The sequence below is a fragment of the Lampetra fluviatilis genome, chromosome 37, assembly GCF_964198595.1.
Source record: "Lampetra fluviatilis chromosome 37, kcLamFluv1.1, whole genome shotgun sequence".
NCBI lineage: Eukaryota > Metazoa > Chordata > Hyperoartia > Petromyzontiformes > Petromyzontidae > Lampetra > Lampetra fluviatilis.
Genome location: NC_136311.1, coordinates 2,479,156 through 2,490,925, shown reverse-complemented (window position 1 = coordinate 2,490,925; position 11,770 = coordinate 2,479,156). Strand labels below are relative to the sequence as shown.

General features: G+C 47.8%; 1 protein-coding gene across 1 annotated transcript in view; it reads left to right on the top strand.

Moving 5' to 3' along the window:
* The window catches only part of GOLGA3 (golgin A3), a 30,340-nt gene that overhangs the window by 304 nt on the left and 18,266 nt on the right, over window positions 1-11,770 (top strand). Inside the window, exons 2-6 of the mRNA XM_078873542.1 lie at window positions 2,726-2,988; window positions 4,683-4,826; window positions 4,927-5,039; window positions 6,015-6,664; window positions 8,270-8,372. Of these exons, the coding sequence (XP_078729668.1) occupies window positions 2,868-2,988; window positions 4,683-4,826; window positions 4,927-5,039; window positions 6,015-6,664; window positions 8,270-8,372 (1,131 nt within the window). The 5' untranslated portion in view covers window positions 2,726-2,867. The remainder of the gene's footprint in view (window positions 1-2,725; window positions 2,989-4,682; window positions 4,827-4,926; window positions 5,040-6,014; window positions 6,665-8,269; window positions 8,373-11,770) is intronic.

The following is an 11,770-nucleotide window of genomic DNA, read 5'->3' as shown; positions in this document are numbered from 1 at the left end:
CCCTGTCTCCGTGTCTCAGTGTCTCAGTGTCTCCCTGTCTCAGTGTCTCAGTGTGTCAGTGTCTCCCTGTCTCCGTGTCTCAGTGTGTCAGTGTCTCCCTGTCTCAGTATCTCAGTGTGTCAGTGTCTCCCTGTCTCCGTGTCTCAGTGTCTCAGTGTCTCCCTGTCTCAGTGTCTCAGTGTGTCAGTGTCTCCCTGTCTCCGTGTCTCAGTGTCTCCCTGTCTCAGTGTCTCAGTGCCTCAGTGTCTCAGTGTCTCCCTGTCTCAGTGTCTCAGTGTCTCAGTGTCTCAGTGTCTCCCTGTCTCAGTGTCTCAGTGTCTCTCTGTCTCAGTGTCTCCCTGTCTCAGTGTGTCAGTGTCTCCCTGTTTCCGTGTCTCAGTGTCTCTCTGTCTCAGTGCCTCAGTGTCTCCCTGTCTCAGTGTCTCAGTGTGTCAGTGTCTCCCTGTCTCCGTGTCTCAGTGTCTCCCTGTCTCAGTGTCTCAGTGCCTCAGTGTCTCAGTGTCTCCCTGTCTCAGTGTCTCAGTGTCTCAGTGTCTCAGTGTCTCCCTGTCTCAGTGTCTCAGTGTCTCTCTGTCTCAGTGTCTCCCTGTCTCAGTGTGTCAGTGTCTCCCTGTTTCCGTGTCTCAGTGTCTCTCTGTCTCAGTGCCTCAGTGTCTCCCTGTCTCAGTGTCTCTCTGTCTCTCTGTCTCAGTGTCTCCCTGTCTCAGTGTCTCAGTGTGTCAGTGTCTCCCTGTCTCCGTGTCTCAGTGTCTCTCTGTCTCAGTGCCTCAGTGTCTCCCTGTCTCAGTGTCTCTCTGTCTCTCTGTCTCAGTGTCTCAGTGTCTCCCTGTCTCAGTGTCTCAGTGTCTCCCTGCCTCAGTGTCTCCGTGTCCCAGTGTCTCCCTGCCTCAGTGTCTCAGTGTGTCAGTGTCTCAGTGTGTCAGTGTCTCAGTGTCCCAGTGCCTCAGTGTCTCAGTGTCCCAGTGCCTCAGTGCCTCGGTGCCTCAGTGTCTCCCTGTCTCAGTGTCTCAGTGTATCCCTGTCTCAGTGTCTCAGTGTCTCTCTGTCTCAGTGTCTCAGTGTCCCAGTGTCTCAGTGTCTCCCTGTCTCAGTGTCTCGGTGTCTCCCTGTCTCAGTGTCCCTGTGCCCCAGTGTCTCAGTGTCTCCCTGTCTCAGTGTCTCAGTGTCTCCCTGTCTCAGTGTCTCAGTGTCCCAGTGTCTCAGTGTCTCCCTGTCTCAGTGTCTCAGTGTCTTAGTGTCTCTCTGTCTCAGTGTCTCAGTGTCCCAGTGTCTCAGTGTCTCCCTGTCTCAGTGTCTCGGTGTCTCCCTGTCTCAGTGTCCCTGTGTCTCAGTGTCTCCCTGTCTCAGTGTCTCAGTGTCTCCCTGTCCCAGTGGCCCAGTGTCTCAGTGTCTCCCTGTCTCAGTGTCCCAGTGTCCCAGTGTCCCAGTGTCTCAGTGTCTCCCTGTCTCAGTGTCTCAGTGTCTTCCTGTCTCAGTGTCTCAGTGTCTCAATGTCTCCGTGTCTCAGTGTCTTAGTGTCTCCCTGTCTCAGTGTCTGTGTCTCAGTGTCTCAGTGTCCCAGTGTCTCAGTGTCTCCCTGTCTCCGTGTCTCCCTGTCTCAGTGTCTCGCTGTCTCAGTGTCGTGATCGTTCTGTGTGTCAATCGACACGAATATTTTAAGGAGTAAATTAAACATTAGCAGTGCCCTCAGCTTATGAGTGTGAAAACGATTCTAAAACATTACACCAAACCATAATTGTGCCAACTAAAATTGGCATGGGTTTTGTTGTGTTTTGCTAAATGAATGTGGAATGTTTGCTATTTAAAATGAGGTTTAAAAAAAAAATATTGAAATCTGCTCCGAAGACAGACTGAATCAAAGTGTTTTAAAATACAGCACATGATATACGAGTGCTTTTACAGGTAGGAACAACAGGTTCCACACTGCCCACCAGGGATTATTTGTCTGTCTGTCGTGCATATTTGTCTGTCGTGCACGAATGCGCTGTCCAACCAAGTTCCTACCTGCCCACTCCGAAGGAACGTGTTTTGGAACCAGAACAATTTTTTTACAGAGGTTTAGATGTTTGTATACAACATGTGTGATGAACAGGATGTTAATTAAAGTTTACAGTCGCTGAGAAAATCATCTGTGCACTTACCTGATTGGGCCATTTTCTTAATGCAAATTTATAGTGTAGTATTGTTGAAAAACATCGTTGTTTAAGGATTGCCATGTATTCAGCCCTAAAATACCACCAGCGTCTCGAATAAAAAATACAATCTTCTTGGTTCTTTCGGTAAAGTCACGTAGAAGAGAAATAATAAAGTAATAAAAATAAACATAATAAAATCATTCTCACGACGTTTCGGCCACAACGCAAGCAGCCGTCCTCAGGCGAAGAACAGGTCTGTTACCAAGAACAGGTCTGTCGGAAAGACAGACTTGTTCTTCACCAGGTCTGTCTTTCCGACAGACCTGTTCTTCACCTGAGGACGGCTGCTTGCGTTGTGGCCGAAAAGTCGTGAGAATTGTATTTTAGTATTTTATTTATTTATTATTTTATTATTTCCCTTTTACGTGACTTTACCGAAAGAACCAAGAAGATGAATCCCTGCAGTCACGAAAGCTTTAAATCGAAATTTTTAAATACAATGTCATGTAAACTTGGTGAAGACTGGCTAGTGCCTAGTTGGTGTGAGACATAGTGACGCATTGTCATTCATTGTTTTTGTTTTGTAACAGATCTTAATCTTCTGTGTCGAGCATGCTCTTCAATGGGACAAGAAAAAATAACAACATCCGACTTCAGTAAATCCACGTAATTGAAACAAATGTTTTTGGCAATTCGAAGTACAGCGAAATATATCTGGAACGAGTGCTTCCGATGGCCGAGGTTGGCTCAAGTGGCCTCGCGGATCACGATGTCGGCACGAAGGCCGGAGAGAAGACGTCTTCAGACGGGCAGGATGGCGCTGCCTCAGCCTCCTCGTTACCCTGCGCCGCTGGTATGTCGCTTTCACAGCCGTGGACAAAATGATAATTTTTGCTTTCAAATTGCTCCGGAAAAACAAAAACATTTTTTGGTTTAATTTACAATACATTATCTATCTTATATATATTAAAAAGGGAAATGTGTGAATGTGTGTCTGGTCGAAATGTTTAGCATACTTCCCAACATGCAACAAACTTGAAATTTGGCACGTGGGTAGTTACCCTGCGCTGCTGGTATGTCGCTTTCACAGCCGTGGACAAAATGATCATTTTTGTTTTCAAGTTGCTCCGGAAAAAAACTAAACATTTTTTGGTTTAATTTACAATACATCTATATATATAAAAGAGAAATTTGTCAATGTGTGTCTGTTCGAAATGTTTAGCATACTTCCCAACATGCAACAAACTTGACATTTGGCACGTGGGTAGTTTCCAGACTGTACACAATGCAAAAAGTATAAAAATATACTTTTGTATTTTTGGGGGGGGGGGGGGGGGCGCAATAATGGATATAATGTATTGCACGGCAAGTGAGTGGTGACGTCACATCTGTGATGTCACCCGCATGCGGCAGCGTCACGCAGTGTGCCTGCTGACGTCACCCCCCCCCCAACCCTCCGCGGAGGCCGTGTGTATCCCGCACAAATGCGCGGCAGAGCTGTCTCGATTTTCTAAGTCAACGCGACTATTTTCAGCTCGCTCTTCAATATAAAGCAGAACATTCATCTGTTTGTGTGAAACAGCAAAAACTCTCCAGCGCTGAGCTCTGACGTCATGAAATTTGCACAGCTGACGCTGTCTGAAGTTTCTAAGGGAAAGCGACTATTTTCAGCTCGCCACGTCATTCCCTTGCCGAGTTGCCTAAATCGACCTTTTGCGTATAAATGGGTTCAGGTTGAATTTCCTTGAGTGAAAAACATTCGATTTAGTTAAATTGATTTGTTTCGGCTTTTTTCTTTATTGAAAGCATACATTTTTTTCAGGGGTTTTCAGTGAAATATAAGGGAATATGAAATTAATCCAAGACAAGAATCCAAGTCCCGGGCGAAGCCGGGTAGTAAAGCTAGTAACTGTGTAAAATTCCCTTCAGATGTTGGTGGGTCCCAGTTGTCTCTGATAGTTCAATCGTCTTCAAGGGTACAGTGTTTTTTCTTTGGCCTCGTTCGGGCCCTGGTGCAACTGGTCATGCTGTGGAAATATTAACATCTCCAGAATGAAAGTACCCATCTCATTGTGCACGATGTTTTGTTTCAGATATTTTCTTCCAAGTAAGATCGTTTACTCTGTACGTTTTTTGCAGCCGCTTCAAATCCGAGTGCGGTTTAGCGGGTTGGGCTGCACACTACTGCAGGCAGGAGCTTAATATACTACGGTACTTATCTGAAGATACCGCAGTCGTGCATAGTGAAAGCTTAGTAGAAGACATTTTTAAGATGCCCAGCTCAGAAAATTGCCTTTGCCTTTAAACATCTGGCAGTGGTTCAAGCAAACCTCACTCTGCTGCTGAGGCACTGAATGTTTGTTTTCAACCAAGTGTTAATGGGCTCCCAGAAGTCTGTGCGGCTGATGGAATGTGTGAAAATTCTTAAATATGTATGAGGAAGGACAAATATGTGAAGGAGGCGAATTTCGTGAATATTTGTAACGTGTAACATTGTTTAGTTTAACAGCTGTGCATTTGTAACAGTCCCCTATACATTTATTACAGACACAAATGGATATCGTACAGAGGACATTGAAATGACCCAAGCTACTGATGAAAAGGCAGAGGATTATGTCGGTCATGTTCATCACACAAGTGAGGCTTTCCAGTCACTCAGGCAAAGTCTTCTACTCCAAGAAACTATCTTCAGTAAGATATTGGATTTATTCAGTATTGCTGTTTATTGTTATGCTTGTATGAGTTTCCTTACATATAAGCGTAAAAATTAACAGTTTATTTGTTTCTGTAGCACAAGAGATGCCCATTGGTAAAGATCAAAACGAAGGACAGATCAAGGCCAAAGCACAGAAACAGCTCGAAGAACAGTTACATCAGTATCGCGTAAAACAGCGTACTGGTCGGGTAAGCCATATTTCAGTTTTTTCAGTTTCATTTATTAGGTATAGCCCTGTGAGCCATTCGGCTCTTGATTCAGGTGCAACCGCAACAAACCAAAAAATATGAGATGTTTCAGCAACCGACTGGCGATTTAAGCAGCGTATTTGCTATTTATACTGTGTCTTGAATAGATAACAATAATGTCCCTTATTTACACAGGAAAATCCTCACTGGGTCTCAAAACTTTCTTTCGACAGTCAATTCCATTTGTGAGGGTTTGGTTTATAGAAGGAAACTAGAGTATCTGTAGACATCCCAAACGTTTGATTGGGAAGGACTTCAGCTCCACAGAGATTCAAGAATCAAGTTCTGGACTGCTGTTTCTCAGCAAGCTTGCAGCACAAGCTGACCACACCTGCTATTTCCTGGCAGTATACCATACATATGCGAACCAGGCACACTCTTTCTCTTGGCTTCTGAGACCTCGTGAGATGAGGTGCATTCATGGAGATTGGGTCATAAGCAGTATTTCCAGCAGTATATATGTTTATAATTTGGACATTTGAGATTTAAAAAAAGTTATTTACGTTTGTGAACTTAGAAAATGAAAACAAAATCAAACAATATTTAATGCACCACTTAATTTGCATTATGAAAAAGATGCAAGTAGGTATATGTTATTGAGTGTGCCTATGTAACTGACGAAGTGGCTCAGCAGTAGTGGCTCACAATCGGAAGGTTTCGAGTTAAAATCCTGCTTGGGGGTTGACGCATCTTGTCATCCCTTGGGGGTGAATGATATGAGTACCACCTTGTGGTGAATAATTCAATAGTGGTTGTCCTATGGAGATATGAAGAGACAACCCCTGCCATAAGAATGTGGAATTACCACCACTTGCTCAGGGATGTAAGCAGGAAATGAGCACTGACTCAATGCGCTTTTCAGCAGGATAACTTTGACGATGAAACATCTAATATCTGTCTTTTTTTTTCTAACAGTTGACAAAGACTTCACCAAAACAACGGCAAATCAGTACACTTGATCCAGACTTGATGTTGAACCCAGATTCACTGCCCCGAGTACAAACCGTTACCATGACAAAGGAATATTCATACATTAGAACAACAGTACCACGTGGGCCCAAAGTTGGCAGCCTGGGTATTCCAATGAATACCACTGATATGAAAGTGAAAAAAAATAAAGTGCACTCTCTGTCTGATTACAAATCGGTGGCAGACAACAACGAATATGACTTAAAGGATGTTGGAAATAGCTATAATGCATCATTTGGTTCAGGAACTATGAATTCGTCAACCTCCGCTATATCCCTTGTTACAAACACACCTGCGACTGAGCTTAATTACAACTTAGAAGTGAGGTCACCAGACGGCAATGCTACCACAGAGGTAAATAGAGTCGGCGTTGAAGATCACGCGATCACTGAACATAGAACCCCAGAACATCAGACATCGGAGACTGTGAAGATGGAAGAGAGAGAAGGTCCGAGTGTCGGTCATGAGATGGACTTGGGGCAATATGCCACCCTCCATGATGTACTGACCTCCGCTGCAGAACATCTGATGGAGATGAAGTTGGATGACAGCGAGCACAATGATACAGAACAGCTGAGTCTCAGCGCTTCCAGCAGGTGGGTGTTATGGGTTCTGCGTTAGACACTGGTGGCTACTATCACGGAACCATTGCACAATAATTGCATCAACTTTCAGGTGGCATTGGACTTGAATGACGGTTTCAGTCCCAAATTACTGACATGCTTCAGATTTAAAAGAATATATATGGCAGTATGTCCCCTAATTTATCTATTGGTGCCTTATGCATTAAAATGTTGCCAACGGTGATTCAAAACTATCATACAACTTGGCTTTTCAGTCTAGTCTGGAAACAGGAAATTAATTTTAGAGAGCATTACATGGTATGCCCTTTTTGTTCCAGAATGCATTTGAGGAAGTGGATGACTTACCGCTGTTCAAAATTAATCTTCATATTGAAGACTGGTGGCATTTACATATGTGAATCGGAGCTGTTGACAAAACTGGGCGATCATTTGAAAATTGTTGTTTTTCGTGACCACGCTGCTGAAATGTGTACATCTGGGTTAGGTGCTAAATGACCATCGGTCACATTCGCAGTTATTAACTAAGCAGGATGGACATAGACATACACTGCTTTTAAATAACATGCCATGAATAGAACGTGTTTGTTATTCAAGAGAAGTTTTCCATCTTTTTAGTCATTGCATATTGGATGTGATGTGGATTAAAGAAAATGCTGACGAGCAAAACCAGTTAAACGGGTTTTAAGATCTGTTAGTGAAAAACGACATTACAATTATTTTTAAGTGCGTAATGTTTGTCATGTTTTAATAAAATGTCAGCGCTAAAGTCACTTGAGCGTGCTCTGGCAAAGTCTGAATTGTAATAAAAAAATTTTTTTAACACAGATTAATAACAGTAATCATTGAAGCCCTTATCAGACAGCCCGAAACCTCCTCTGCTTGCATCTACAGAAGATATTATGTTTATTACAGTCCAAATTGGCAAGAACATGTATTGAGTACACACTAATCAAAAAGAGTACTTTGCTAGTTTCAAGAAAAATGAATAAACCATGTCTGGAAAAAAAATGGCACCCAATTGCAATACATGACCCAGTGTCGGAGATGCGTGAATGGGGAGATGTGTGAATGGGGGTGATGCGTGAATGGGGAGATGCGTGAATGGGGGTGATGCGTGAATGGGAGATGTGTGAATGGGGAGATGTGTGAATGGGGGTGATGCATGAATGGGGCAACCTCAGCAGAGATTGAGCAGCGAGAGGAATGCACACATGCTTATTAACCCCATTGGCAAGTGCACTATGATGACAAATTGGGAAGATGTGATAATCGTTTGTAAGTGAACCTCAGATTTTAACAACAGTATGAGAAAATATAGGATTCTAAATGGTCAACATACACATTTATGTTACTCAAACATGTCATATTTGTAATGCATAAGAATCCTGTAGTAAAGGAGCTAATATTAGAAATCTGATGTACACCCTGTGACCTGTTTGATATCAAATGTAAATAACCATTCTGTTGTGTGGATAACTGTTTACTGTCCATCAGAGGTGTGGACTCGAGTCATGTGACTTGGACTCGAGTCAGACTCGAGTCATGAATTTGATGACTTGCGACTCGACTTGGACTTGCATAACAATGACTTTGTCCCACCTCTGCTGTCCATTGCAGTGTTACTAATCTTACAGTGGAAAATGACGAGGTGTCCGAAATTTTGCGAGAGAAGACCCAATTGGAAGGCCAACTTGAGGCACTGGCTTCCGAAGCCAAACAGGTGAGACTGAAATTGTTTCCAGCTAAATGGCATTCAGTGCCATCATCTTCAATGCAGCACTGCCTTTCTGGGGCAAATAGGCTTCCGGGCCATGTAGACCTGAGTACCCATATTACTGGATAGGGACCCCCATACCAGTGAGGTACTTAACGAGAGGGATCGCAGAAAGGTATCGATGCACGTGAAGCACGGTCTCCCGTGGTTGTGTATCCACCAGCCAATCACATCTCTTGAGTCTGTGGCTCTCTGTGTGAGCCAGTGGGTCTCTGTGTGAGCCAGTGGGTCTCTGTGTGAGCCAGTGGGTCTCTGTGTGAGTCTGTGGCTCTCTGTGTGAGCCAGTGGGTCTCTGTGTGCGCCAGTGGGTCTCTGTGTGAGCCAGTGGCTCTCTGTGTGAGCCAGTGGGTCTCTGTGTGAGCCAGTGGGTCTCTGTGTGAGCCAGTGGGTCTCTGTGTGAGCCAGTGGCTCTCTGTGTGAGCCAGTGGCTCTCTGTGTGAGCCAGTGGGTCTCTGTGTGAGCCAGTGGGTCTCTGTGTGAGCCAGTGGCTCTCTGTGTGAGCCAGTGGGTCTCTGTGTGAGCCAGTGGGTCTCTGTGTGAGCCAGTGGGTCTCTGTGTGAGCCAGTGGGTCTCTGTGTGAGCCAGTGGGTCTCTGTGTGAGCCAGTGGGTCTCTGTGTGAGCCAGTGGGTCTCTGTGTGAGCCAGTGGGTCTCTGTGTGAGCCAGTGGGTCTCTGTGTGAGCCAGTGGCTCTCTGTGTGAGCCAGTGGCTCTCTGTGTGAGCCAGTGGCTCTCTGTGTGAGCCAGTGGGTCTCTGTGTGAGCCAGTGGGTCTCTGTGTGAGCCAGTGGGTCTCTGTGTGAGCCAGTGGGTCTCTGTGTGAGCCAGTGGGTCTCTGTATGAGCCAGTGGGTCTCTGTGTGAGCCAGTCAGTCTCTGTGTGAGCCTGTGGGTCTCTGTGTGAGCCAGTGGGTCTCTGTGTGAGCCAGTGGGTCTCTGTGTGAGCCAGTGTGTTTCTGTGTGAGCCAGTGGGTCTCTGTGTGAGCCAGTGGGTCTCTGTGTGAGTCTGTGGCTCTCTGTGTGAGCCAGTGGGTCTCTGTGTGAGCCAGTGGCTCTCTGTGTAAGCCAGTGGGTCTCTGTGTGAGCCAGTGGGTCTCTGTGTGAGCCAGTGGGTCTCTGTATGAGCCAGTGGGTCTCTGTGTGAGCCAGTGGGTCTCTGTGTGAGCCAGTGGGTCTCTGTATGAGCCAGTGGGTCTCTGTGTGAGCCAGTGGGTCTCTGTGTGAGCCAGTGGGTCTCTGAGTGAGCCAGTGGGTCTCTGTGTGAGCCAGTTGGTCTTTGTGTGAGCCAGTGGGTCTCTGTGTGAGCCAGTGGGTCTCTGTGTGAGCCAGTGGGTCTCTGTGTGAGCCAGTGGGTCTCTGTGTGAGCCAGTGGGTCTCTGTGTGAGCCAGTGGGTCTCTGTGTGAGCCAGTGGCTCTCTGTGTGAGCCAGTGGCTCTCTGTGTGAGCCAGTGGGTCTCTGTGTGAGCCAGTGGGTCTCTGTGTGAGCCAGTGGGTCTCTGTGTGAGCCAGTGGGTCTCTGTGTGAGCCAGTGGCTCTCTGTGTGAGCCAGTGGCTCTCTGTGTGAGCCAGTGGCTCTCTGTGTGAGCCAGTGGGTCTCTGTGTGAGCCAGTGGGTCTCTGTGTGAGCCAGTGGGTCTCTGTGTGAGCCAGTGGGTCTCTGTGTGAGCCAGTGGGTCTCTGTGTGAGCCAGTCGGTCTCTGTGTGAGCCTGTGGGTCTCTGTGTGAGCCAGTGGGTCTCTGTGTGAGCCAGTGGGTCTCTGTGTGAGCCAGTGGGTCTCTGTGTGAGCCAGTGGGTCTCTGTGTGAGCCAGTGGGTCTCTGTGTGAGCCAGTGGGTCTCTGTGTGAGCCAGTGGGTCTCTGTGTGAGCCAGTGTGTTTCTGTGTGAGCCAGTGGGTCTCTGTGTGAGCCAGTGGGTCTCTGTGTGAGTCTGTGGCTCTCTGTGTGAGCCAGTGGGTCTCTGTGTGAGCCAGTGGGTCTCTGTGTGAGCCAGTGGCTCTCTGTGTGAGCCAGTGGGTCTCTGTGTGAGCCAGTGGGTCTCTGTGTGAGCCAGTGGGTCTCTGTATGAGCCAGTGGGTCTCTGTATGAGCCAGTGGGTCTCTGTGTGAGCCAGTGGGTCTCTGTGTGAGCCAGTGGGTCTCTGTGTGAGCCAGTGGGTCTCTGAGTGAGCCAGTGGGTCTCTGTGTGAGCCAGTTGGTCTTTGTGTGAGCCAGTGGGTCTCTGTGTGAGCCAGTGGGTCTCTGTGTGAGCCAGTGGGTCTCTGTGTGAGCCAGTGGGTCTCTGTGTGAGCCAGTGGGTCTCTGTGTGAGCCAGTGGGTCTCTGTGTGAGCCAGTGGCTCTCTGTGTGAGCCAGTGGGTCTCTGTGTGAGCCAGTGGGTCTCTGTGTGAGCCAGTGGGTCTCTGTGTGAGCCAGTGGGTCTCTGTGTGAGCCAGTGGGTCTCTGTGTGAGCCAGTGGGTCTCTGTGTGAGCCAGTGGCTCTCTGTGTGAGCCAGTGGGTCTCTGTGTGAGCCAGTGGGTCTCTGTGTGAGCCAGTGGGTCTCTGTGTGAGCCAGTGGGTCTCTGTGTGAGCCAGTGGGTCTCTGTGTGAGCCAGTGGGTCTCTGTGTGAGCCAGTGGGTCTCTGTGTGAGCCAGTGGGTCTCTGTGTGAGCCAGTGGGTCTCTGTGTGAGCCAGTGGGTCTCTGTGTGAGCCAGTGGGTCTCTGTGTGAGCCAGTGGCTCTCTGTGTGAGCCAGTGGGTCTCTGTGTGAGCCAGTGGGTCTCTGTGTGAGCCAGTGGGTCTCTGTGTGAGCCAGTGGGTCTCTGTGTGAGCCAGTGGGTCTCTGTGTGAGCCAGTGGGTCTCTGTGTGAGCCAGTGGCTCTCTGTGTGAGCCAGTGGGTCTCTGTGTGAGCCAGTGGGTCTCTGTGTGAGCCAGTGGCTCTCTGTGTGAGCCAGTGGCTCTCTGTGTGAGCCAGTGGCTCTCTGTGTGAGCCAGTGGCTCTCTGTGTGAGCCAGTGGCTCTCTGTGTGAGCCAGTGGCTCTCTGTGTGAGCCAGTGGGTCTCTGTGTGAGCCAGTGGGTCTCTGTGTGAGCCAGTGGGTCTCTGTGTGAGCCAGTGGGTCTCTGTATGAGCCAGTGGCTCTCTGTATGAGCCAGTGGCTCTCTGTGTGAGCCAGTGGGTCTCTGTGTGAGCCAGTGGCTCTCTGTGTGAGCCAGTGGGTCTCTGTGTGAGCCAGTGGGTCTCTGTGAGCCAGTGGCTCTCTGTGTGAGCCAGTGGCTCTCTGTGTGAGCCAGTGGGTCTCTGTGTGAGCCAGTGGGTCTCTGTGTGAGCCAGTGGGTCTCTGTGTGAGCCAGTGGGTCTCTGTGTGAGTCTGT